Source organism: Nematolebias whitei, chromosome 5 (assembly GCF_014905685.2).
Source record: "Nematolebias whitei isolate Nwh7 chromosome 5, NemWhi1, whole genome shotgun sequence".
NCBI lineage: Eukaryota > Metazoa > Chordata > Actinopteri > Cyprinodontiformes > Rivulidae > Nematolebias > Nematolebias whitei.
In genome coordinates this window covers 53,812,343-53,838,613 of record NC_056502.1, presented here as the reverse complement: position 1 = coordinate 53,838,613, position 26,271 = coordinate 53,812,343, and the positions used below count along the sequence as shown (strand labels likewise).

At 42.5% G+C, this 26,271-nt stretch overlaps 1 protein-coding gene across 1 annotated transcript in view; it reads right to left on the bottom strand.

Annotated features, from left to right (window-relative positions):
• The window catches only part of LOC119409580 (cytochrome b5 reductase 4), a gene marked incomplete at its 5' end in the record, with an annotated part of 139,489 nt that overhangs the window by 83,681 nt on the left and 29,537 nt on the right, over positions 1–26,271 (bottom strand). Inside the window, 2 exon segments of the mRNA XM_037676482.1 lie at positions 23,684–23,716; positions 25,828–25,921. Coding sequence (XP_037532410.1) covers positions 23,684–23,716; positions 25,828–25,921 — 127 coding nt within the window.

The following is a 26,271-nucleotide window of genomic DNA, read 5'->3' as shown; positions in this document are numbered from 1 at the left end:
AAATCGTCCATCATTAAACAGGGGTGGAGGCCTCCGGGTTCAACTGTCCCCCTCTTACAATGCTGTGATTGCTAGTATCACTCAGCCCTCTGTGAATAGTAAACAGCCATCAGGTGCTAATGATCCATTGTTAGGCTGATGGTCCTTCTTGAGCATGTGATCAGCTGGTTTTGGTTGTCAGCAGCAAAACTGGTTGAGCCACTCTAAGAAGGTGCTATTTAAGAGACTGAGCTGAAAACAGCACCTCAGACTGAGGAAGTCTCTTGGATGAGAGACGAAACGTTTCTAGATTTTTTTGCTTTGTTTTGCTTTTGTTTTTTTGAATGTCCAGAGGACCAGATTGAACTTTTTTGGAAGGATAAAAGAGGTGGTTCTGGTTCGGTGGTTCGTTGACATGACACGAGACCCAAACAGGAATTTGCTTCATTTCCTGTTTAAACCAGAGAAGTATGCAGTGAACCTTAGTGGTCAAAGACGGTTTTACACTAAGTTATTACAGAGTGAGGCCCACAGAACAATGAGCAGAAAAAACTGTTTTTATATCAATACACTTATGATTAAAAAAAAAAAAGTAACTAGGGATTAAAGTATAAGAAAAACTATTTTACTGATGCAATTAAGAGATTTTTTTTTTGGTCATAAAGCTACACTAGAAAACCTTTCTGATGGTGAACAGCTTACAAATGGCTTATTACTGAAAGAAAATGTTTTTTCGGTCGTGTGTTTTTTTTATTTTTATTATTCAAAAGACTAGTCATGAAAACAAATTTAATGGCAACAATTAAAGGTAACAACAGGTTGTGTAAATGAAAGCATTGTTTTATGAAAGATGAATTTTGGCACGCTCAAGAAATCTTTTTAATTTTATTTCTTTTGAGAATTACATTAGAACCAGTCACCCACAATTTAGATTACTGAAACTTGATTGGCAAACTCTGATATCTTCTGACCATGAAAGCAAGTTTATTTTACCATTTAAATATGGAGAAGTATTAAAATACACTGAAGGAAGAGTTTTACTTGTTTTTTTCTTTTTGAAGCTATGCGAAACATTGAAATTAGAAATGTGTTTGAACTCTTCCTGTGTTTCTGACATTCTTCAGGGAAAGGTTGTGATTCATAGCTTTTCTGTGGGGTGGAGTCAGAGATTCTTTATTGTCATTCGCACCTCATGTGGTACATGTGGTGGAGCGAAATTATGTACACAGGGTCCCAGTTACATCCAACAATAAAATGTATAAGAAAAACAGTAATAACATCTAAGATATGAACCAAGAAAAACATCAACTAAATACACAAAGCACTCATAACATAAAAACATTGAACATCAGCACAAACATGAACATGAGTCCATGTGAGCGGATGTGCACGAGGAAGTCTGGATCAGAACCTGACAGTGTCAGAAGTGGAGCTTCTTAGAGTAGAACCCAAAAGTGCAGGCAGGACTCAAACACGAGGAGTAAAAAATAAACAAAATACTTTAATAATGCAAAATAATAAGCTGACATGGCAACAAGTACTTACATGGCATGGAAGTACTTAAATAACACTCGAGATAGTTTTCATGGACGTGGAACGTGAACGAGACAAAACCCAGACGAACACAAGACAATGCCCCGACAACGAATGACACAAAGACACAGACATATACACAGAGTAATCAGACACAAATACAAACACCTGGACAGGACACATAGACATAAATGTATGTATGTATGTTTTATTTATTCATTTCATTTCATCCAAACAACAAATATAATACAATTTAAAGAAAAGAAAAAAGATATACAATCACAGAAATAAAATGAAAGGCAGCAGAAGAAGAATGAGTTCTTATAATATCTGCCCCTTGTCCCCAAAATATATTCCAAACAAAATTACTATACAAAAGCAAGATGAATTAATTAAAAAAAACAAAAAAAACAGCTAAAATATAAGATCAACTGTAAACAATTTTTATGAACTCACATTATACTTAATAATTTTTTTTAAAAACAAATTTTTATCATCTTCTTGAATATGTACATAGTTTTGGCATTTTTAATATCAACCTCCAGATCATTCCACAATCTAATACCCTGAGATCTAGTGGATCACATCTTCAGACTGGTGCGACACCACGGCTTCACAAACATCTCCATCCCCTTTAGATAATAATTACTTTCTCTTTTAACAAATTTCCCTTGAATGTTAGTAGGTAGTATGTTTTTGTTGGCCCCATACATAAACAGTAAGATATTGTAATCAACCAAGTCATAAAATGTTAATAACTTTAGCTGAAGAAACAATATATTTGACGGATGGTTATAATCTTTTCTGGTAATAATTCTTATGGCTCTTTTCTGTAAAATAAAAATTGGATTTGTAATTGTTTTACATGCTTTACCCCAGACTTCAATACAGTAAATTAAATGTGGAACAATAATGGCATTATACAATAGAAACATTGCTTTATCATTGAATAACTCTCTAACTTTGTACATTACTGCAATCGATTTAGCTATTTTAGTTCTTAAGTTTTTTACGTGAGATCTCCATGTTAGTTTTTCATCAATGATGACACCCAGAAATTTCATCTCATTGACTCTATTAATTTCAGTTCCATCGACTCTAAATGGAGTATCAAGAACTTTCTTGTTATTACTAAAAATCATATAATTTGTTTTATCAACATTTAATGATAATTTGTTTAGTTGAAACCAATTTTGTCTTTTCACAAATTCTGTTTGTGCCATCTTCAACATTTGCACAACATTTTCACCCACACAAAGAAAAGTAGTATCATCTGCAAACAAAATACATTTAAAAAATCCAGACACATTTACCAGGTCATTCACATATAAAATAAATAGCTTAGGTCCAAGTATAGAGCCTTGAGGCACTCCACATGTAATATTACAGAATTCAGATTTTACATCATTTATTTGAACAAATTGTTTCCTTTTTTCTAGATAACTAGATACCCACTGCAATGCATGCCCTCTAATTCCATATTTATTTAGTTTTTTGAGAAGAATATTGTGATCAATAGTATCAAATGCTTTCTTTAGATCAACATAAATACTAATACAATATGTTTTTGATCCACAGCAGTCGTTATCGGTTCCATTAAATCCATGAGTGCCATTGACGTAGAATTTTTAGGTCTAAACTCATATTGACTATTACTTAATATATTTTGCTTATTGATAAATTCATCTAATCTAGTGACAAATAATTTCTCTAAAATCTTCGAAAACTGTGGCAACAACGATATTGGCCTGTAATTATTAAACACACGTTTCTCTCCACTCTTATATAATGGTATTACCTTGGCTATTTTCATGTTATTTGGAAATACCCCTGTTGAAAATGATAAATTGCATGTAAATGGCTCAATAACATAACTCATAATATTCTTTACCAGCATCATATCCATGTCCATCCAGTCTTTTGATTTTTTATCTGCAAGATGTTTTACGATAGTCATAATTTCTTCTTTATCAGTTCCCCCAAGAAAAAAAACTGTTTGTGTGATCCGTCACCGTATGGTTTACATTTTTATCTATATTTGGGATTTTTGCTGCCAGACTTGGGCCAATATTCACAAAATGTTCATTGAATCCATTTACGATTTCATTTTGGTCATAAATTTCTTTGTCATCCTTTACAAAATATTGTGGAATGCTCGATTTTGTTTTATGATTTTTCAGAACACTGTTCATTATTTGCCATGTTGCCCTCATATTACCATTACTTTTGTCTAATAATTCACTGTAATATTTCTTTTTATGCTTTCTTATAATCCCTACCAATTTATTTTTATAATTTTTATATCTCTGTTCTGCTTCGTTTGTTCTTAATTTCAGAAAGTTTGAGTATAAGTAGTTCTTTTTTTTACAAGCATTTCTTAACCCTTTGGTCATCCACGGTTTGTCATCAACATGTTTCTTTGTGTAATTTTCTTGTACACAATTTTTTTCATACAAAGCTCCTAAAATATTCATAAATACATCATATGCTTTGTTTACATCATCAACATATACATCCTTCCAATTTTGTTTTGTTAAATCTTCTTTTAGTTTATCTAGAGCTTTCTTTGATGTGTTTATTATTTTTTTCATAATTTTATCTACTTTCACATCATATTGATCTTTTTTATAGATAGTGAAGACTGGTAGGTGGTCACTGACATCCGTGATCAAAATGCCACCCATAAGTTCTTTATTTGTTATATTTGTAAAAATGTTGTCAATTATTGAAGCACTATGGGCAGTAATTCTTGTGGGTTTTGAAATCAATGGATAAAGATTTAAACTGTGCATTGAGTTTATAAATGTTCCGATATTATTTGAGTCTGTTTTATTTCCCAGGTCTATATTAAAATCTCCACACAAAAAAAATGATTTATTTGAACTTTTTTCCAATATTGTCATGATGTGATTGGTGAATGATTCAATATTTGAATCAGGTGATCGATATACACAACTTATCATTATATTTTTGGAAGTCTCGTTTAATATTTCAACTGTAATCATTTCCATAATGTTATCCACAGCTACTGACAATTTATTGATCATTTTACATTTAATTTCCTTATTCACAAGTAGAGCTACGCCTCCACCTCGTTTATTGTTTCTGTTCACATGATAAAGTTCATACCCTTCAATATTAACACTTTTTATATTTTCCTCATTTAGCCATGTTTCTGAGACTGCTATTATACTGAAAGTTCTGTTTAACTGATTTAAATAATCTGTTATTTTAGATAAATTAGTGTTTATACTTCTACTATTAATATGAATAATGGAGAAGTCATCTTTAGACATTTTAATTTAATTGATTTTTTCTTCATTGTAATACTCACACTCACATAAATAATTAGGACAGGGAAACCAGGAGGTGTAGGGATGGGATCCAGCCAACAGAGCGTGCCATCCCTACAGTACCTTCCCCCCAAGGACGCCCCCTGGTGTTCCCAGGAAGCGCCCCCCGCCAAAAAAAAAAAAAAAAAACTAGGGTGGGCGGAAGGAGAAACGACAAGGATGGAGGGCACGAGGAAACACTAAGACAAGAAACCAAAAACCGACAGGACGAGGCTTGGGAACTAAACACAAATACTAAACACAAGAAAACAAACAGTTTAGGTGGGTGGCCGGGAGGCCGTTAAACACATGGCGTGAGTTCCTCCCGGCCGCCCAGTGCCAGGAGTCAGTTCAGGGGGATGGTCGGGAGGCCGTCCAACACATGGAGCAGGTTCAGGGTAGTGGCTGATGGTAATGTTCATTCACAGGGGAAAGGTGGGGGAACCATGCACTCGGCAGTCGGCCGGGCGACCCAGGAGGCTGCAGTTGATATGGAGGTCTTGAGATCTACAGTTGTAGTGGTGTAGTGAACTAGGCCTCCGGTCAATCAATTGAAAGAACACTCTCTTTTTAATCTTATCATTACTATTTTACAATATCTTGATAATCAAAAGTGTGTTTAGTTCATACCATTTTTAAATGTTGAAGTGAACCACTCATTTTAAATCAACCGTGAAACAGTATTAATGATTTTTAATCCTCATTCAAAGTAGAAATCAAGTTAAATGTCTATGTTACAAAGTAATTATGCATTTTTGATCTTCTGTCTGAAATGAGAAGGAGTGATGTCGGTCAAAAGTTGGAGACAGTCAAAAACAAGTTATTGGAACGAACTGTCATGTTTTTAAACCTCTCAGACAGAAACAAGAAAACTGACACCTGTAAGTCTGTCATTTCTCCAAAATATTTTCTCGTCTGTAACTAACCGTTCCTAAACATTTCTGATGTTTTCTTGACTGGTAATGACCCTCTGACATCACTAAAACCACACCCCTGTTGGTTCCTTCAACCAATCAGGACTTCCTAAAAGTGACCAGAAGCAGAACTCTTTAAAAGTCGACACTTCCTAGTTCCAGTAGTTAGTTGAGTTAGTTAGTTGGTTGAGTTGGTTGAGTTGGTTCCGTGACTTCTTCTGGTTCTGATGGAGTTCGGCTGGAGTTCCTAGGAGTTCTTCTGAGTTTTTCTCAGACTCAGTCTTCTGAGATGAGTTGGGATTATGGAGCCTTCCACATCTGAGTGGAACCTCTGACGGACTCACAGCTCGCTGTGAGTTCACCCGGGAGGTGAGCGTGTTGTTGAACGGAGTACCGTCACTAATTCGGACGATTCTCAGCCATCCTAAGGAGACGCTGAAAGGTAGCGTTGAAATGGAACTCCGTACCGGAGCTGACCTATCTTCTGCAAAGGTAACGAGTCGCTTCACTACCTAGTGTACCGGGGCTGAGCTGGGGTCGGATGAAGGGTGCCATTCCCCGTCAACACACTTTCCCTCATCCATCTTTTCTCTCCATTTAAACTCCTTCATTTCCCATCTTTAAACTTCTATCTTGCCAGTAATTAATCCAGATATCTTCAGAAATGTCTTTTGTTTTTATTAAGTAAAACATGCCAAGTTTTATTAATCAGAGCCGATCAGTATAATCAAGTGTACAATGTTTTGAAGTTAAATTTTGATTCTGTTAATAAATGACCACATTTATTTTGATGGGTCAAAGAAAATTAACGTCTCATGTCACTGATTAGACCATCTCCAACACAGTACCTCTGTCACATATCTGTCAAGTAGCTCGAAAAAGTGAGAACCCGTTATTAAAAAGTTGACCGGACTTTTTCAGGCTAACTGCTAACACTACTAGCTGGAATCACGAGCTGTGATTGGTTGAAAACCGCTGTTTGGGTCGCTCTGATTCACTGAGAAACGGGTGACGTGTCTGCGTTCACTCCCTCTGATGTCAGATTGTAAAGCCCACCCTGTTGCTCACGTGTCTATGCAGTCACGTGACCCCGGAAATGAATCTCAGTTGAACCGAAGCCTCCTCTGTGTTTAAAATCGCTAAATGAAGCCTGCCACTCTTCCCAAAACTCATGTTTTCATGCAAATAGTCGTGCTTGTTAAAACGACGCCTCGTTTAAGCTTTAAATCCGTTCAGAAAATGCTGATTTGACCGTGTTCGACCGTGTGCTACGTCTAGCTAATGGCTAACACCGGATATCAACGGAACAATCCACAGGAAGTTGTCACAGACTTCTGCTGGTATAAATAAGCTTACACCACCACCTGCTGTTGAAAGAGAAGTATAACAGTTTTCCTGAAGGGGGACTGATCATTTCCTCTCATTTTTTTTTCTTTTTGTTCATCCAGCCTGGTTTAAGAGTGACTGTTTTAAATAGCGAATTTCTGGTATATAGAACTGCTTAAAAAGCGTTAGAAAACTAAAGTTGCTTTGAGACTTTTAGAAAAATTGCTGGTTTATTTAATTTTAAGTGCTTTAGGGTGAATGAACACTGAAATAGGCCTGGTTCTTGTATCTGTTAGACATAAGCACATTAAGTAACACTGCCAGACGGAGGCATTTACTTAAAATATTCATGCATTGGGGTGAATCTTACAATTAAGTGCCCATTCATTTGAAGAAGTTGACTCATGACAGTACTATTGAGTGAACCCAGAGCTAAAATAGTGTGTGAAACTCACTGCTCACTTGAATACAAATATTTACCTGTTAAAATATCTGAAGTTGGCAACTGTTTAACCAGATAAGTGCTAAACAGTGAATAACCATGGCAGATGTGACAGAAAAGAATATTGATCCTTGTGTGATGGATTGGTTAGAGAGAGCGTTGATGCTGCTCACAGAATCCTTAAATCCATATGGTGAACAGGTGGACTGCATGAACTCAAAGGAGTTATTGGACAAGCTCAAGGATGTTGCAGAGAGTGTGACCTCTACGGCCAGAACAAAGTCAAGCTATGACCAGCTGGCTAAATTGGCGCTCTTATTGAAGGCAACATTTTATAGGGAGGCGAACAAGGTTGACGACCTTGAAATAAGGTTAAACAGCGAAAGAGAGGAGTACCTAAAACTCATGGCACAGTCTAACTTTGATCAGGAGACCCGTGCGAATGAGTTACAACGTGACAGAGAGCTCTCACAAGCTCAGCTGTCATTACAAGCTCACTCATATGAGGAGAAGATGAGGGAGGGACAGATTAAGTGCCAAACACTGCGTTCAGACAACGATACGCTACAACAACAGTTGCAGCTCACATCAAAAGCTCTGAACGAGTGCAGATTGGAAAAAGCGGCGTTGGTCGAACAAGGCGTGCGTTTACAAAGTGAATGTCATACATCACAGGAACGCTTGAAAGCCTGTGAGGCGAAACTAGCCGTAGCAACAAATGAGATGTCTGACGTGGGGCGAGGTTGTCTGGAACTCAAAGCCGAACAAGGTCAGAGTCCAAGTCACCCACCACCACCTCAGAAGGATTTTGCTGCACTTCCTGCTCTTAATCCCATTCCGTCACCTCCACATGAGTCTAGCGACACACCTTCATGTGCCATTTTGATTCCTACGATGCCGATAATATAGCCTTTGATCCCAATTTCGGATTTGCACAAAATTACAAAATATGTCAATCGATTTGAGCCAGGGCCGTTGGGTTCAACTGACACTAAGGCCTATCTGGACAACCTTGACTTCCAATTAAGAAGCTATCCCAACGTTACAGTTGAGGATAGAGTAGGTTTGATCAGGCTCACTTCATCCAGGACGGTGTTTTCCTTCATAGAGCGTCAACCTGATGCCACAAGAAAGGATTACCGCCTGTTATGTGCTGCTCTTATGAAAGAGTATTCACCTTGCACGGGACCTGGCGGGTATCCAGCCGCCGACAAGTTCATACAAGGTAAAAATGAGCACCCCAGGGCATATTATTCCAGGATTTTGCAGGCTTATTTTGGTTACAGGAACAAGGCCTTTTTCTCCGGGTACTCCGGTTTCCTCCCACAGACCAAAAACATGCATGTTAGGCTGATTGGTAACTCTAAATTGTCCCTAGGTGTGAGTGAGAAAGTGAATAGTTGTTTGTCTCGTTTGTCTCCATGTGGCCCTGTGATGGACTTGCGACCCGTCCAGGGTATACCCCGCCCCTCGCACAGTGATTGCTGGACATGGGCACCGGCGACCCCCGTGACCCAAAAATGGAATAAGCGGGTAAAGATAATGGATGGATGGATGGATGGAACGAGGCCAACATGGAGGAAGAGGAACCGTTCAAGTACGTGTTCAGCAATAATCTCCACCCTGACATAAGGATGTCAGTGCAAATGATGGCTAATTTCAAAGAGAAATCCATCAGTGAGATAAAAAGTTGTGCTGTGAATGTCTTTGAAGCATGTTCACAGGCCAAAACACCATTTGAGGCGTACCCAGGTGAGAGGATTCTTGCCCAGTCATTAGAATTGGAAGGGACGAGTGCTTCGACTCCCCCTCCCATAAAAGGCGAGAGGAAACGAGGTTTCCCAGCAGCCAAACGACAACAAGTGAGTGCCCCCTGGTCCAGACGAGATCCTAAACGTTTCCCAAGGAACCAGAGGATGAACGATCGTACCAGAAGGGGGGCAAACGCCCTAAGGGTAAAACGTATGGCACCAAAAGTGACCCATACAACCAGGGATCCCACAGGGAACCACATAATGGGGGTACTGTTTCCCCACCACGTCGGGCTGAACAGCCTGAGAAGGAAAAGAAACAGCAGCAGGTCCAGAAAAAGAACCGCAGTCCTCTGAGCTCGAACGAGACAGACAGGGTGCATTGGTTGTTGGACTTGTTGGATGGTGTTGCCACGGACAAACAACTTAACTCTTTGTTTGGCGATATCATTGCTGATAAGTCAGGGCACGCAGACAACACCGTTACTGCTGTCACAGACAGTCACCATGACACTGTTGTGGTAAACTCTGACACGCCCTCACCTGAGGGGGGGGGGGGGTACAATCACACGTCACCGACAGTAACCCGTCACAAACTGAAACCTCAGCAGCAGCAATAGCTGTGTTAACGGTTTAGGGTGACACAAACAACAAAGTTGCCACTGTCTCAGACAGCCACCAGAACCTTGTTGTTACAAATGATGAGAGCCCCTCAACACACGGTGGGGGGGTGATCTCATACATCAATGACGGAGATCCGTCAAAAGCTGAACTCTCAGGAGCAGCAGCAACTGCACCAACGGTTCGGAAAAACCAGGATTACACAGGTGAAGGTAAACGTATGAAGAAACGTCGGCCAAAACCTACAAGGTTCCTGTATAACCTGATCAGAAAGGGGGTCGCTAATAAAGCTTACCTGTCAATCACACTTGAAGGAGTCCTCACACGTGAAGCCCTACTGGATGGTGGAGCCGACATGACTATTATGTCAGCCAAACTGTTCGAGGAGCTCAGGACTGCCGCTAATGGTGTTCACAGGGACATACCTCTCATAGAATGTGCTATAGGACTGCAGGGCCTCACAGAGACGGGGACAACCCTGACAGCTAGAGCTATGGTTCACATGCAGGTTGGCGCAATGACACTATACCACCGGGTATATGCGTCTATGGTTGACTCATTCCCATTTTTGTTTGGCCAGGATTTTATAAATCGCTTTGACGCGATTATAGATTATGGTACACAGACAATGTGGGCTAGAGTGAGCAAACCCTTGCCAATACTCGTGCCTCCTGAGACAAACACATACTGCCCAACAGCAGGCACTGCAGAAGGCACAGAGGACCTCTCGACAGAGAACACAGTCCCGGTAAGTAATCCTTCAAAAGCATGTGGAACCAAAAACACCCAACCGGTGAACCCAACACTGACTGAATTACACAGCCTCCTCTGCGAGCTGAAACAGTCAGGGCCCACCAAATACTACCTACCATTGGTAGTTCAAGGTGTAGAGATCCAAGGATCCCACACCAAAGATGCTGTACTGTCGTCGGGGACAGATAAACCAGCTATCAAGGACGGAGCCGTGGACGGCCCTCAGAGGTCCTCTGACCCCTCCAGGCAGCTCGCAACCCTGTCAGTACAACCTACAGCCGAGGTAATGGCAGTCACACGTGCACAGGCTACAGCCAAGCCGGCTGACAACACAGTCTCTGTACAACCCGTGCTGACTGACCCAGACATCATCCAACTTCAGAAGTCGGATCCTGCAATAAACTTGATGATGCTGTCTTTGACTGACCCAGAGAACAACACTCCGCCCAAAGCCAACCTGGAATCCAAGCCAGGCCTTGAAGTCCTCTTTCAGCTGCGCAATCAGCTAAAACTACTCAAGGGCAACCTAACTTTAGCTCATGGAGCGACGTTCTCACCCGTGTTCGTGGTCCCTCATGACCGAAGGGGGGTGACGTTGGTTAGGGTAATGTTACCAGACGCGATAACGTGATCAAATCTGACATTCATAGTGAGTGATGCACCGAAACGTCGTTTTCTAGTTGTTTAATCACTACTTTTGTCAATGTTGAAACGTTGTTTTACTGGTTGCTTAGTCACAGTTTTTGTCGATGTTGAGACATTGTTTAATTGGCTTTTGGTATTGTTTCTGAACACCCCAAGCAAGAAAGAATTTTGTGTGTATTTAAGTTAGAGACTAAGAGGACTTTAAGTATGCTAACATGCAGTTCATTTGTTAAAATGCAATCTTTGCGGAGTCAATGTAGATTAATGCTACCTCAAGTACCATAATCTACATTGGTCTCACGACGCTCAAGCCGAACCTACTCGAACAATCTTATTCGGGGGAGGGGGGGGGGGGGGGTAGCTAATCCTTCAGTTGAGTCTCGCCATAGACTCCAAAAACATTTAGGGGAAAACCAAAAAACCAAACCTCAAGTCGTTCGTCTAAAAAGACAACAGACAATTGAACCAAACTATATTTTGCCATGTAAATCTAACTTAAACCAAGTTAGGAATGGAAAAATAGTTTGGAATGCCCTTCTATAGGTATAAATCCATATATGAAAATTTTTTAGCATGAACCACCCTTTAAACTGGTAACTTTAGCTGATCTAAACCATGATAGCTTACACACCAGGTGCATATAGGTTAAGGTCTTATGTAAAATCCAACTCATAAGCCCACCTTAAACCACATAAATGCATAACACATAGAACCAGAATGGCACCCACTGGGAACCATCGGCAGCAACCTTCGCTGAAGGGACCTACAACTCCAATGTGGGTCTCCAATCTTCATCCAGTGGTCGCCTCTGTGGTTCAATCAAGGGAACCCCTCTGCATGCTGATCAATCAACACCTCCAATCGTTGTGGATTTATCGTTGTGGATTATATGACTTTTTCCAATGGATTACAGACTTTGTTTCCAAGGGGTTAAAGCATTGCTATAATGGAATTACCAACAACATTATGGAATTACCAACAACATTATGGAATTACCAACAACATTGTGGAATTACCTAAACCATTGTGGGATTACCTTCTTTGACTTTTGTTTTCCTCTTGCTGGAATACATCAATCTCAAGGACATTCAGAGGCGTAAGTTCATGTTGGAATTCATCCCCATGGACAGGCGATGATTTCCAAAGTGGGGACTGTAGTGAACAAGGCCTCCGGTCAAAACCTGCCTCTGAAGACCTTCATGGGACAGGAACTGTTATTTCATTGATTTGAATCCAGAAATACAAATAACCTCTGACGGACTCACAGCTCGCTGTGAGTTCACTCGGGAGGTGAGCGACCTATCTTCTGCAAAGGTAACGAGTCGCTTCACTACCTAGTGTACCAGGGCTGAGCTGGGGTCGGATGAAGGGTGCCATTCCCCGTCAACACACTTTCCCTCATCCATCTTTTCTCTCCATTTAAACCCCTTCATTTCCCATCTTTAAACTTCTATCTCGCCAGTAATTAATCCAGATATCTTCAGAAATGTCTGTTGTTTTTATTAAGTAAAACGTGCCAAGTTTAGTTAATCAGAGCCGATCAGAATAATCAAGTGTACAATGTTTTGATGTTAAATTTTGATTCTGTTAATAAATGACCACATTTATTTTGATGGGTCAAAGAAAATTAATGTCTCATGTCACTGATTAAACCATCAACAACACAGTACCTCTGTCACATATCTGTCAAGTAGCTTGAAAAAGTGAGAACCCGTTATTAAAAATTGACTGTAGTGGAGCTCGAAGCTAACTGAAGCTAACCTAGCCTTTAGCAATACTACAGTGGTAACATGGGGAGCTGTAGCTGACATGGAGGCCTGTAGAGCTATAGCTGCCATGGCAACCTGGGAAACTGCAGTAGACATGGAGACCTGGAGGGCTACAGCAGGTATGGAGACCTGGGGATTTGTAGCAGAAATGGGGACCTGAGAAGCTGCAGCAGATGTGGAGGACTTGGGTTCTGCAGCTACTGTCTGTCAGGGAGATCTTGGATTGTGTGGCTGCTGTTGTAGAGGCCTTGGGTTCTGTGGCGGCTGTCAGGGAGGCCTTGGACTCTGCGGCTGCTGTCATGGAGGCTTTGGGTTCTGCAGCTTCTGTCATGTAGACCTGTAGGGCTGCAGCAGGTGACATGAGGGCTTCAGTGGTTGTGGACGTGTCTGTGGTTGTGGAAACCTTCGTGATCGTGGAGGCCACTGTGGTCATGGATGCCTCTATGGTCGTGGAGGCTTCTGTGGTCATGGGGACCTCTCTGGTTGTGGGGGCCTCTGTGGTCATGGAAGCCTCTGTGGTCGTGGAGGCTTCTGTGGTCATGGGGACCTCTCTGGTCATGGCGGGTGATGAGACTTTGGAACACTCAAGGTCCCCGGGCTGAGATGTGAAATCCTCTGCAGGTTCTGGATCCTTAGCGGCAGGTACAGGGTCTTCTGCGGCAGGTACTGGGTCTTCTGCGGCAAGTACAGGATCTTCTGCGGCAGGTACTGGGTCTTCTGCGGCAGGTACTGGGTCTTCTGCGGCAGGTACTGGGTCTTCTGTGGCAGGTACTGGGTCTTCTGGGGCAGGTACTGGGTCTTCTGCGGCAGGTACTGGGTCTTCTGGGGCAGGTACTGGGTCTTCTGGGGCAGGTACTGGGTCTTCTGTGGCAGGTACTGGGTCTTCTGTGGCAGGCTCTGGGACCTCTTCTGCGGCAGACTTTGGGACCTAGTGTGGCAGGCTCTGGGTCTTTTGCGGCAGGCTCTAGGACCTCGGCTGCGGGCTCTGGGACCTCGGCTGCAGGCTCTGGGACCTCGGCTGCAGGCTCTGGGACCTCGGCTGCAGGCTCTGGGACCTCGGTTGCAGGCTCTGGGACCTTGGTTGTAGGTTCTGGGCTGGCTGCAAGTTCTGGGCTAACTGCAGGTTCCAGGCTGGCTGCAGGTTCCGGGCTGGCTGCAGGTTCCAGGCTGGCTCTCTCAGGAACACGAGAAGAATGTGCATCAGATGGGTTCTGGTGCCCTACCATAAGAGTCTTTATTATATGTAGAACTTGGACAAATTCTGGGATCTGCACTAGGTCGGGTCTCGACTCGAGCAGATTTTCTATGATGGAGAAGGTTGTGGATCTGTAATGGCAATCCGGGTTAAGGAGGGCAGAGAGATATAATCTATGAAGCTGCTGAGAGACAGCAGCGACGTCATCAAGCACTTTCTCAACAGAGCTCCCTGTGGCCGTTGGGGATCTTAAGAAATAGGAGACTCAGTAGGGACAGAACCTTCTGCAGACAATGAGCCCATACGCTTTTCAGGTGAGCGGGGGCTGAGGGACTTCCTCCCCTGCGAGAGCTTCCCTGGCTCTTTAGCAGTGTGAGTGTCTGTGTGATCTGTAGGAGCACAGGGGTTCAGGGATCTCCCCTCCTACGAGAGCCTCTCTGGCTCCACAGCAGTGTGAGCGTCTGTGTATCCTGTAAGCATGGGGTTTTGGGCAGCATTCCCCCCTCTTAGAAATTATCTCCAGCTCCTCTGCCCATGCGTGGAGAGACACCGGAGGGGAGAGGAGCTAGATCTCAGAATTGTTGGTTTCTCCTCATCGTTGCAGTGGCATGGACTGGGCTCCAGTGCGAGCGATATCCTCTCATCAGGCTTGGTGTCATCCTCAGAAGACCAAATGGAATTCAGGTGAGGCGGAGTGGAAAAAGAGGTTGGTTCGAAGTCCAAGTGGCTGTCCCTGAGCTGAGCCTTCCTCCTCTCTTCCTCTTCTACCAAGAGTGGGGACAGAAGAATGTCCACTTTAGGACTGTGGCATCTCGGGACGGGTTCAATCTGGAACCTGCTCCAATGAATGACAGCTGCATCCTCTTGGGCTTGATTAGCCTCATTTCTCTATCTGGCGGTCGACAACGAGTGACACAAAGACACAGACTTATATACAGAGTAATCAGACACAATCACAAACACCTGGACAGGACACGTAGACATAAATAATCAGGACAGGGAAACCAGAATGTGTAGGGATGGGAACCAGCCAACAGAGGGTGCCATCCCTACAGACAGTCAGATTAAGGTAACCTCAGATATTTTCACCCACAGAATTCTTGGGGTCAGAGTCTATGGAGCTGCGTACAAAATACGGTGAAACAGCAAAAAAGCAGACTATGAGAAGTTCTGTTTGTGAAACCTCTGATCTGTCTGAGATGAGGACTGTCCATTCCCTTGGAGTTGACCTTTCCAGAGGGACCCCTGGACGGAGTGAGAGAACAAAAATGCAGTGGGAGAGGTCATTGGAAGAGTGTAATGTCAAAATTAGGTTTTTGACCACTGACCAGATTTGAATCTGTCCAAGACTCATCCTCTCCACAGGAAGTTTTGAACATTTAAGTTTAGAGTTAGGAACGAAAAGAGATCCAGTTGAGACAAAATATAGTTTTTTTCCCCTGAAAAGAAACAACAGGGGGATTAGGTTTTGAAGTGCATAATGTTATTAAACTTTTAGCCCCTAAAAAATTCAGCAAGCCCAGATCAAGTGGAACCCTATTTCTCAAAGTTAGCTGTGGATTTTATTGCCCCACCTCTAACTGATCTTTTTAATCTATCCTTGGATACTGGGTATATTCCCTTGATATGGAAGTCTGCTTATGTTAAGCCATTGTTCAAAGGGGGTGACCAGGCACAGTTAAACAATTACAGACCTATATCTAAATGGTCTGTATTGGCCAATGTCCTGGAGACCTTGGTCAGTGAACAACTGAAAGACTTTCTAACATTAAATGATATTCTATCACATTCTCAGTCTGGTTTTAGGAAAACGCATAGTACCACTACAGCAGCACTAAAAGTTGTTAATGATTTTATTGATCTTTTGGATAATAAGCAGCCCTGTACAGCCTTGTTTATTGATTTCTCCAAAGCATTTGATACAGATAATCACGAGGTTTTATTACAAAGGCTTCACACTATTGGCTTGTCAGAACAAGCTCTTCATTGGTTTGACAACTATCTGACCCATAGATCTCAATGTGTTCAAGTAGGGGTTTAGCTTCCTCTTCTATCCATATACTCAGTGGTGTTCCTCAGGGGTCAGTGTTGTGGCCGCTTTTGTTTATTATAAATATATATATATATATATATATATATATATATATATATATATATATATATATATATACATATTTATTCATGTAAATGTGCCTCATGCAAAATTTCATTTTTATGCTGATGATACTGTTTTATATTGTAAGTAAGTAAGTAAGTAAAACTTTATTTATATAGCGCTTCTCAAGAAAAAAAATCACAAAACGCTTCAACAAATCAGATAAACAAAAGCAAAAAACAAATTCAGGCAAAAGCAGATTTAAAAAGATAAGTTTTTAGCTGACCTTTAAAAGAAATCACTGAGTCCAGTGATCGGAGAGTTTGAGGAAGAGAGTTCCAAAGTCTTGGAGCCACGGAAGAAAAGGCTCTATCTCCTTTAGTTTTCAATTTTGTCTGGGGAACAGTCAGCAGGCCTTGATCACAGGACCTCAGAGCTCTGATCGGTGTGTAGGGATGTAAAAGTTCTGTAATGTAATTTGGTGTTTGACCATGTAAAGCTCTCCAGGTTAAACCCAAAACCTTAAAAATCCACTCGATGTTGAACTGGGAGCCAATGCAGTTGCTTTAAAAGTGGTGTTACATGGCAATACTTTGATGATCCAGTCAGGAGTCGAGCCACAGCATTTTGCACAGACTGCAACCGGTCTAGGGAGGTTTTGTTTAAACATGTATACAGTGCATTACAATAATCCAGGCGAGATGAAACAAATGCATGAATTAACATTTCCATTTCTGGATGGGAAACAATATGGCTAAGTTTGGCAATGTTACGCAGATGGTAGAAACTGTGAATTTTGTACATTCACCTAGTGCGCATGCGTGCTGCCTCAGCACACTCTTTTCCTGTGGGCTACAACGTCAGCTAACAACAACTTAACAAGTTAAAGCTGGATTTTGGCTGGATTGTGGATAAGAGTCGACAGATTTGATGCCAAGCAGGACCGCTTCATCCAACAGCGCCACACCGATGGCTGAGTGGACCAGAACCGAGTTGACGATGTCGGACTTTACTCCGTGATAATCAGTAGCTGATTTACAGCAGGTAAATCAAATGTTCTTAATAATGTTAGTTTGTGTTTACTTCGGTCACAAAACAACCGAGTTTTTATTTTTCCTGAAAGAAGAAGAAGCTGTCCCACCAGGCGGACCAGTTCTGAACGAGACTCGGCCCAGGTACAGTGCAGGAGGACGTCGAAGAGAGAGATGTTGGATGAACTATTTATTTATAATTCCCCTCAGTTCTTTAATTCAATCCATTCAATGTTTTAATATGCATTAATCAAAGGAGTGACAGCCTGAACGAGCCAGATGAACAATGTGGGACATCCAGGATGAAAACAGAGCAGAGTCCAGTTCATAATGTAGTTTACAGTTCACTTGTTTTTAATAGTGTGTTCAGTTTAATTATCAGTGTTTGTATAACATACAGTTTGTGGTGTTGAATAAATAAATAAAAATTAAACCTGATGTCTTCATTTCCAACGTTAATAGCATGCAAGATTTTTAGCATCATTTTAATCACATAATTTGAATTACACAATGTCCAGATAGCTTCGTTTAGCTCAGAGAGCTTCATTATATATTTCAAACTAAAGATAAATACTGTTAATTATTATTAAACTTATTATTTAACACATTTAGTATGTTATAGTGCAGCGCGACGTGTGCAGGTGCCTCGTTCTATAAACAGCGATATTTGAACTGGATCAGACTGTGTCTCTTCCAACACAGATGTTGGTCACAGCACCTGGAATCTGACATATATTAACTATGAGATTAAAAATATATTCCATCAGTCGTAGTTCAGAAAGCAGTGTGTCCGCCGCCATGTTGATAGAAATACAGCGTCTGTCCACGCGTGCATGTGCGCATGTGGTTTAACACAAAGCCTGAGCGGGAGATGTTTAAATTATCAGCGGGGGGTCAGCAAAAAAACTCCACTCTGGAAGGTGGGTTCAGAAACGTTGGTTAAGCCTATACGAAATAGAACGTTGGTTACGTATTGTAACCCCAGATTCTATGAGTATAGGCGTAGTCCTTTAAGGCTGTCGTTGGTGGGTTTTATCCCGTCACGCAAAGCATCGCACTGAAAAATTTAGTCCACGCCCACCTGTCGTGTGGGCCCCACCTGGTCCGTATAAATTACATTGAGAGTGGGTAATCAGCTCCCAAATAGCTTTTTTCTTCAGCCATTTAGGAGCCAGTGAGGCCCAGAGCTTAAAGGGCTATGCCTGTACTCATAGAATCTGGGGTTACAGTACGTAACAAACGTTCTATTTCGTATAGGCTTCGCCCTTTAAGGCTGTCGCTGGTGGGTTAAAGGCGAAGCAAGATGTAGTCTGTTCCTCACTGGGTCCATTCAAACACCGTATGAAGCGCCCGCTTGCACCAAAAAAACATTTTATCACTCAGTCCTCCATGTGCGTAAATACGTGCTGCGTAATTACACGCACCATGTACAGACGCGCACTGCGTAATTTACGCATTCCGTGTACATGGGCACCCGAGAGAAAAGTTTGATGGGAAAAGTAGAGAGGCTGAAAAAACAGTGAACAGATTCATAATAAATGAACTGATTAGTAATCAAACAGTAGTCATGAACTGATTAGTGACATTAGAACAAAAACCAACAGTCACAAACTTGTGACTGATAACAAATATCTCACACTGTAATTGCATGCAGTCAGATGTGAGTTTAAACGAAGATCCATGAAAACAATGAGATTCATTCTGTTAAGGCACCGAGGACAGAATGCGTCATGGAACGAGCAGACACAGATAGAAGTAAATAAATGAGCAGGGCGATGACCACGTGGCCACAGTGCAAATATCCTGTATTGTCATACCATTATGCAAGGCTGTCGAGGATGCAATTCCTCTGGTCAAGTGTGCCCTGAGGTTGTCAGGGGGCTCTAAACCTGATGCTTTGTAAGCTTCAGAAATGGCCTCACACAGCCAGTGTGACAGGCGCTGGGTGGATAATGGGCGACCTGCAGAGGCGTTTCTATAATGCACAAACAAATGTTGAGTCTGACGCAGTGTGGCCGTGCGTGCTACGTAACATGCCAACGGATGCACAGGGCAGAGGAGATGAAAAGATGCTTCTTCCTCTGATTTGTGGGGAGGAGGGAACAAACCCTCCAACATTATCATTCTCGATTTAAATGAGTATGTGATGTTTTTAGGCATGAACGCTGGGTTAGGTCTCAGATCAGCTAAACTGCCATCAGCCTAAATCCTGAGGCATGACGGCGCAACAGAGAGGGCAGATAAATCACTCACTCTCTTTGCAGATGTCAAAGCCAACAGCAGGGCTGTTTTAAGTGACAAGAATTTAATCGAAACCTGATCCAACGGCTCGAAAGGAGCTTTGATCAGGGCTCGCAAAACTATCGTTAAGTCCCACTGTGGAGCTAGTGGACGTGACACCAGTCTGTGTCTCCGAACACCTTTCAGAAAACGCTTCATCAGCGGGTGATTAAAAACTGTTCTGTCACAGAAGCATTCATGACAGGAAGAGGCGGCTGCAGCATAAGTTTTAATTGTGCTGAACGCCAGATTTCTGTCCATCAGCTGCTGCAGAAAGGACAGCATGCCACCTAGTGGACATGAGATGGCCTCTACACCTTTTTCCGTACACTAGCGTTGAAAAGCTGTCCACTTTGATGTGTACAGCGCTGTGGTGGAGGCAGCACATAAATCCTGGATACTTGAGAGAGACCCATCTTCTCTAAGCGGATCCGCTCAGCGGCCTGACCCAAAGATGTTGGCCTATTTCTGGGTGGCTCCTGATCACTCCTCCCGCCTGGAGGAGAGCATCATCCATCCACGGCAGTTTCCACGGACAACCCGATAACAGACGTAGCAGGATTGGAAACCATGGGGCGCTTGTGCGCTCGAGGGATATCAAAATGGCAGATAGTTCTTCCTCCTGAACTCGGTTCAGAAACCGTGATATTAGAGGGACTGGGGGAAAAGCATAAATGAGCATTTTGGGCCATGGACTGTGGGCAAACGCATCCACTCCTAACGGTGGATCGTCCCGTGGGCTCAGTGAGAGCCATAGTTGACACTGGGCATTCTGCCATGTGGCAAATAGGTCCACTTCTGCTCTGCCAAATTTCACCCAAATCCAAGAAATCAGCTCGGGATGGAGACTACAGTCCCCGTGGCGCGGACCGCCCCTAGACATTATGTCCTTTCCTCTGTTCAGGACGCCGGGGATATACACTGCTCTGATGGAGAGCAGGTTTTTGTGTGCCCAACACAGCAGCTGTCTCACAATGTGTAACATTTGGACTGAGCGCACACACCCCTGCCAGTTTATGTAAGCAGCGGTTACTTTGTTGTCTGTGTGAATCAGAACGTGCTGATTCTGTAACACAGGAGGAAAATGTTGGATCACATTCAAAACTGTGAGACATTCCAAAACATTTATGTGAGCTGATGTGTGAGCTGGCTACAGTGCCCCCACCGCCCGTGACAGGCACGTTCCTCCCCAACCTGACAGGGACGTGTCTGTGAAAACTGAGATGTGTGACGTAGGTCTGCTGACAGGGACTCCCTCTGACAGCGTGAGAGGATTTCGCCAATGTTTCAGGTCGGTTCCCACGGAGGGAGGCACCGAAATCATCCGCCTCTTCTGCCTTACTGGATCTATGCGCAGATGAGTGAACCACCTCTGGAGACGTCTCATGTGAAGTAAGTCCAGCGGGACCATCGTGTGAGCTGACGACATTGTTCCTAACAGTTTCATGATGGAGACAGCTGTCACGACTCTGCCGGGCTTTATGTGGCGGAGCTGGTCTTTTAGAGTTTCGGCTCTCGTTTGTGATAAACGGGCCCTCATAGTGACAGAGTTTAGCTCCACTCCCAGATAAACGATCATCTGGGCCGGGAGAATCGAGCTCTTCTCCCAGTTTATGGCGAAGCCGAGATTTAACAGGTGTGATGTCAGCACTTTGGTTTACGCCGCTGCTTCCTGCCTGGATCCGGTCAGCAACAGCAGATCGTCCAGGTAAAACAGAATTCTCATCCCTGATCTGTGTAGCGGCTGCAGGGCCATCTCCAAGCATTTTGAAAACGTGTGTGGTGCGAGGGAGTAACCAAACTGAAGCCTGTTGTATTGATACTGGGTTCCTTGGAAGGAGAAGCGCAGGAACTTTCTATGCTTTGGAATGATTAGAATGTGAAAATAAGCGTCTTTGAGATCGATGGAGGTAAATCAGTCGTTCTGGTGAATGTTGTTCAACAGCTGTCTGGTTATCAACATGTGAAACTCTCTCCATGATCAACTTGCTGAAAATGGATAAATCTAAGATGGGTCTCATCCCTCCGGTCCGTTTCAGAACCAGGAAGTAACGCGAGTAAAACCCTGTGTTTTCCTCTCTGTTGGGAACCCTAGAAATTAAATTTTTACCAGTAGTTCCTGAACTTCTGCATGAAGGGATGAGATCTGTTCTGAAGATGACAGAACCGTCTCTACAATCCCCCTAAACGGTGGGGGTTGAGTTGCGAACTGCAGCATGTAACCCTTGCTGATAAGACGGTTCATCTAGCTGTTCAGGGAGCACGCTCGCTGCCACTCCACATAACGCTCTGGGAGCAGGCACGTGTTTTTGTGTTGCGTCATGTCTTTTACGGACGCCAGCCAAGTCAGGGCCTCCACCGCCGTCATGTGCTGCGGAGACGTGCTCCGAGTGACCCAAGGCGAGGGCTTTTCGAAAGGGCACTGGAGGGGCTTTCCCGCTGCGCGTAGGCTATGGGCTTGCATCAGAGTTTATGTGAGCTAACGTGCGCTGAGGGGAGGCGTGCGTGCCTTCAGCAGTGCAGCATCATTTGGGTGGAGGCTGCAGCTGCCATGAGGAAACACGCTCGTCTCCGCTGTGGTCAGAAGTGGCAGAAAACACCCTGGGCTGAGAGCAAGGTTTTCTCCTGGGCTCGGTCTGATGAAAACGTTCATTTTTTGCTGCTGTGTCAAGCGAGTGTTCTGTGTGTTTTCTCGAGCTGCAGTGGAGGGAGAGACAGCTGAACTGCGCGTTGTTTGTTTTTACCTTTTTAGCTAGCTAGTATTGCGCACAACTAATTGGCGTTATGCCAGTGTCAACAGGTGGAGGCGGGGTGCGCAGTTCAGTTCGGTCGTTCGGCGCACTCGGTTCTGTTAATGGGGCGGGGCACCCCGCTTGTATAATGGTAGGGGAAACACTGCCGTATTACGTCATGAAATTAGCATATCATGATGATATTTATTTTCCCTGGCAAGCTTTTTTTACCGGTATTATCGTGAACAATATGACATGGTCCAGCTCTACTCAGAGTAGAGCCACTGTTTTTCCACATCAAGAGGAACCAGTTGAGGTGGCTAGGGCATCTGGTTAGGATGCCTCCTGGAGGCCTCCCTGGTGAGGTGTCCCAGACACGTCCCACCAGGAGGAAAACCAGAAGAAGATACGCTGGAGGGACTATGTTTCTCTGACCTGGGAACGCCTTAGGATTCCCTCGGAGGAGCTGGCCCAAGTGGCTGGGGAGAGGGAAGTCTGGGCCTCCTTGCTTAAGCTGCTACCCCCGCGACCTGACCCAAATAAGTGGAAGAAAATGGATGGATGGATGGATGGATGGATGGATGGATGGATGGATGGATGAATATTTTGTCAATTCAAAAAAAAAAAATCTGAAATGTGGATTTATTTTAAATTTTTTATAAAAGTCCCTTAAGGAGTTAAAATGATGGGGTGTCGTTTAAATTAGATATTTTTAATTCAGGCTGGGACAGCTCTAAAGACTGACTAGTTTCTTGTGGAAAAATATTTAAAATTAGTATTTCAATCAGTTAATTAAGGTGGTTGATTTACCCACTGAGGAACATGAATAGTCATAAAGTTAAAAGGTTAAAACCGTCTTACACAAAACTATGCTTCTGATGTGGATCAGATTTCATGATCTTTTCTGTAGTTAGATAAAACAAAGCAAAGTTTTTGAGCTGCATGCATTCAACTGGGACTGAAGCAAGATGAAGATAAATTATTTGTGAAATAATTCTTTATTAGATTCTTGAACATGCATGTTATCTCGCTTTATAAAATTGATTGACAGCTAATGATGATTATGACTTCATAACTCTTTCCATATCTGTGATGGTGGTAAGATATTTTCATCAGTGATCACAATTTAAACAGTCTGCATTCACCAACATTTCACCAAACAGAACATCTACTGTATGTGTTGATGTTGGAAATGACTCCAGCCTCCTACTCTAACTGTCACTGAGAAGACTGCAACAAGAAGGCCAGTTTTATGTACAGTATTAATCCCAAAATATTTTCTTACCAGCAATATTTTCCTCAACTTCATCTTCAAGACCTGCAATTACAGAAAACTCAATTCACAACCACAAAATAAATGATTTCTTCGTAGGGCAGACTTTAATTTGGAATAAATTTAGCAACTTAAGTGTTCAAACTGTATCTAACATCATATACAAACCGTCAGATGATGCTAGCAGCTGAGTTACAAGAAATAACTCATTTTACAAATTTAAATGATTTTTTAAAAATGTTTAAATTTGGGGAGGCATGGTGTAGAAGTAGTTAGATCTGTTGCCTCACAGCAAAACGGATATAAGATCACCTCCTGCCTGGGGCTTTTCTGTGTTCAGTTTGCATATTCTCTTCTTACATGTCCAAGTATTCTCTCAATTATCTGGTTCCTTACAACAGACCAAAAACTATACATCCTTCCATTTTCTTTACATACTTTTACATGAAGGGTCGCAGTTGGCCGGTGCCTATCTCCAGCAGTCACTGTGTGAGAGGCGGGGGACACCCTGGACAGGTCTCCAGTCCATCACAGGGACATAGAGACAAACAAGACAAACAACCATTCACTCTCTCACTCACACCTAGTGACATCTCAGTTACCATTTACCATAATATTTTGGTCTGTGGGAGGAAGCTACTTGGAGAAACGCACACATTCACAGAGAGAACAAACAAACATATAGAAAGGCCCTAGAAGGGAAGCAAACCTACAACATTCTTGCTGTAAGGTGAAAGCTCTAATCACAGTTCTGCTGAACCTCCTCCATCAGTTTCAGTCTCACTGTGTAGGAAAAGGGATCCATCATCAGCATAAGGGGATCCAGGTGAAGGAGTTTTATCTGCAGAACCTTCACCATATTCATCCTTCTTTCTTTCTTAACCAGCAGGCCTGACCATGAAGAGAACAAGAGCTGCTTGCTTTGAGTGTAAAACGCAAAGAAAGGATGCCAGGGCATAGGGTGGTATTTATTGATGCATGGTAGAGATGGGCGATATATTGATATTTTAAAAACATCAATATAATTTCCTGATGCATGCTCAATAATCCAGGTAGAAAAATCTAAAAAAGTTAAATCTGGTCCTCTGGACATTCAAAAAAACCTGAGGTGCTGAAAACAGCACCTCAGACTGAAGAAGTCTCTCGGATGAGAGACGAAACGTTTCTACATTTTTTGTTGTTTTGCTTTGTTTTGGGTTTTTTTGAATGTCCAGAGGACCAGATTAAACTTTTTTAGATCGATATAATTGTTTTTGCGATATAAGTTGAGACTATATCGATATAAAATAATATAGTTTTATACTTGAAAACCCTCATGCTCCTCCTCTTTCTCCCACGCGGCCCCCCTCCTTCTCCCTCCTTGAATACAAACCCAGCCTCTCAGCCACAGCCGCCCCCAGCTGAAGAGGATTATTATTTAATATATCTAAATAAATGTCTAAAAAATAAACTATAATATATGTAAATAGTTTATTTTTTAGACATTTATTTTGTACTGTTACAGCTGTTGTTAATAAACGTGCCTGTGTGACAACTGGAACAAAGCTTTGACTCAGAAATATATTTTTGTTATTTTATGGAAAGAAAAAAAAAATACATATATATATATATATCGTATATCGCAATTTTTCTTAAAATATCAATATTAATTTAGGTCCATATCACCCAGCTCTAATGCATTGTTCGTTGCAGCCATGTGGTGAGAACAGTGCTTTCCTTTTGATTGTAGTGAGAATGGCAGTGATGTGACGAGCGTAGTGGCCGAGTCACTAAGAGCAAGTGAAATAATGTTAGAGCACCGCCTGTGAGATATGAAGCCAGTGTTGTTTTCAAATTCTTAACAATCAAGCCACATGCTGATGTGCACCATGTTCCAACTAGACACTTCAACTTTTGGATGCCTTCAGTTTTGATTTAAACTGGGTAAATTATTAAAATAAAGAACCCCCATTTAATAAGACAAGAAACAAAACCCTGTGATTGACTGGAGACCGCCCATTGCACAGTGACTGATGGACATGGGCACCAGTGACCCCCGCAACCCAAAAAGGAAGAAGTGGGTAAAGATAATGGATGGATGGAAAACACAAATTACGGTAAATATCTAATATTCATGCTGTCAAAGGAATACAACATGTAGCAGCAAATCTACTCACGTATATAAATCATGTAGGACATTTTCCCAAGAAGCACTTCCACTCGAACAACACCCGCCTGGAGGTCGACAGTCATACAGCCTGAGCTGTGGATCTGAGAGGAAGACGATACCAAATGATACTTCTGGTAAGAATGAAGTATAATTGTAAGGATGGTACCATTTGCTGTTTCTGTTTGTGTCTGTGTTTCCCTAGTGTTTCCTCGTCAGTTTAATTGTTGCCACCTTTGTCTCGTCACACCTGTTGTAATCACGTCTTGTCTTGTCCTTGTATATAAGCCTCCTGTTCTGTGTTGTTCCTTTGTCGGGTCGTATTCGTTTGGGTCTTCAGTGTTCTCCTGTGTCTCCTGAGTTTCCTGAGCTTTCTGAGTCCCGTTTGAGTATCCCTCCAGAGTCGTCTAGTTTATGTAAGTGTTGCTGCCACGTCAGCTTATTGTTTTGTTAC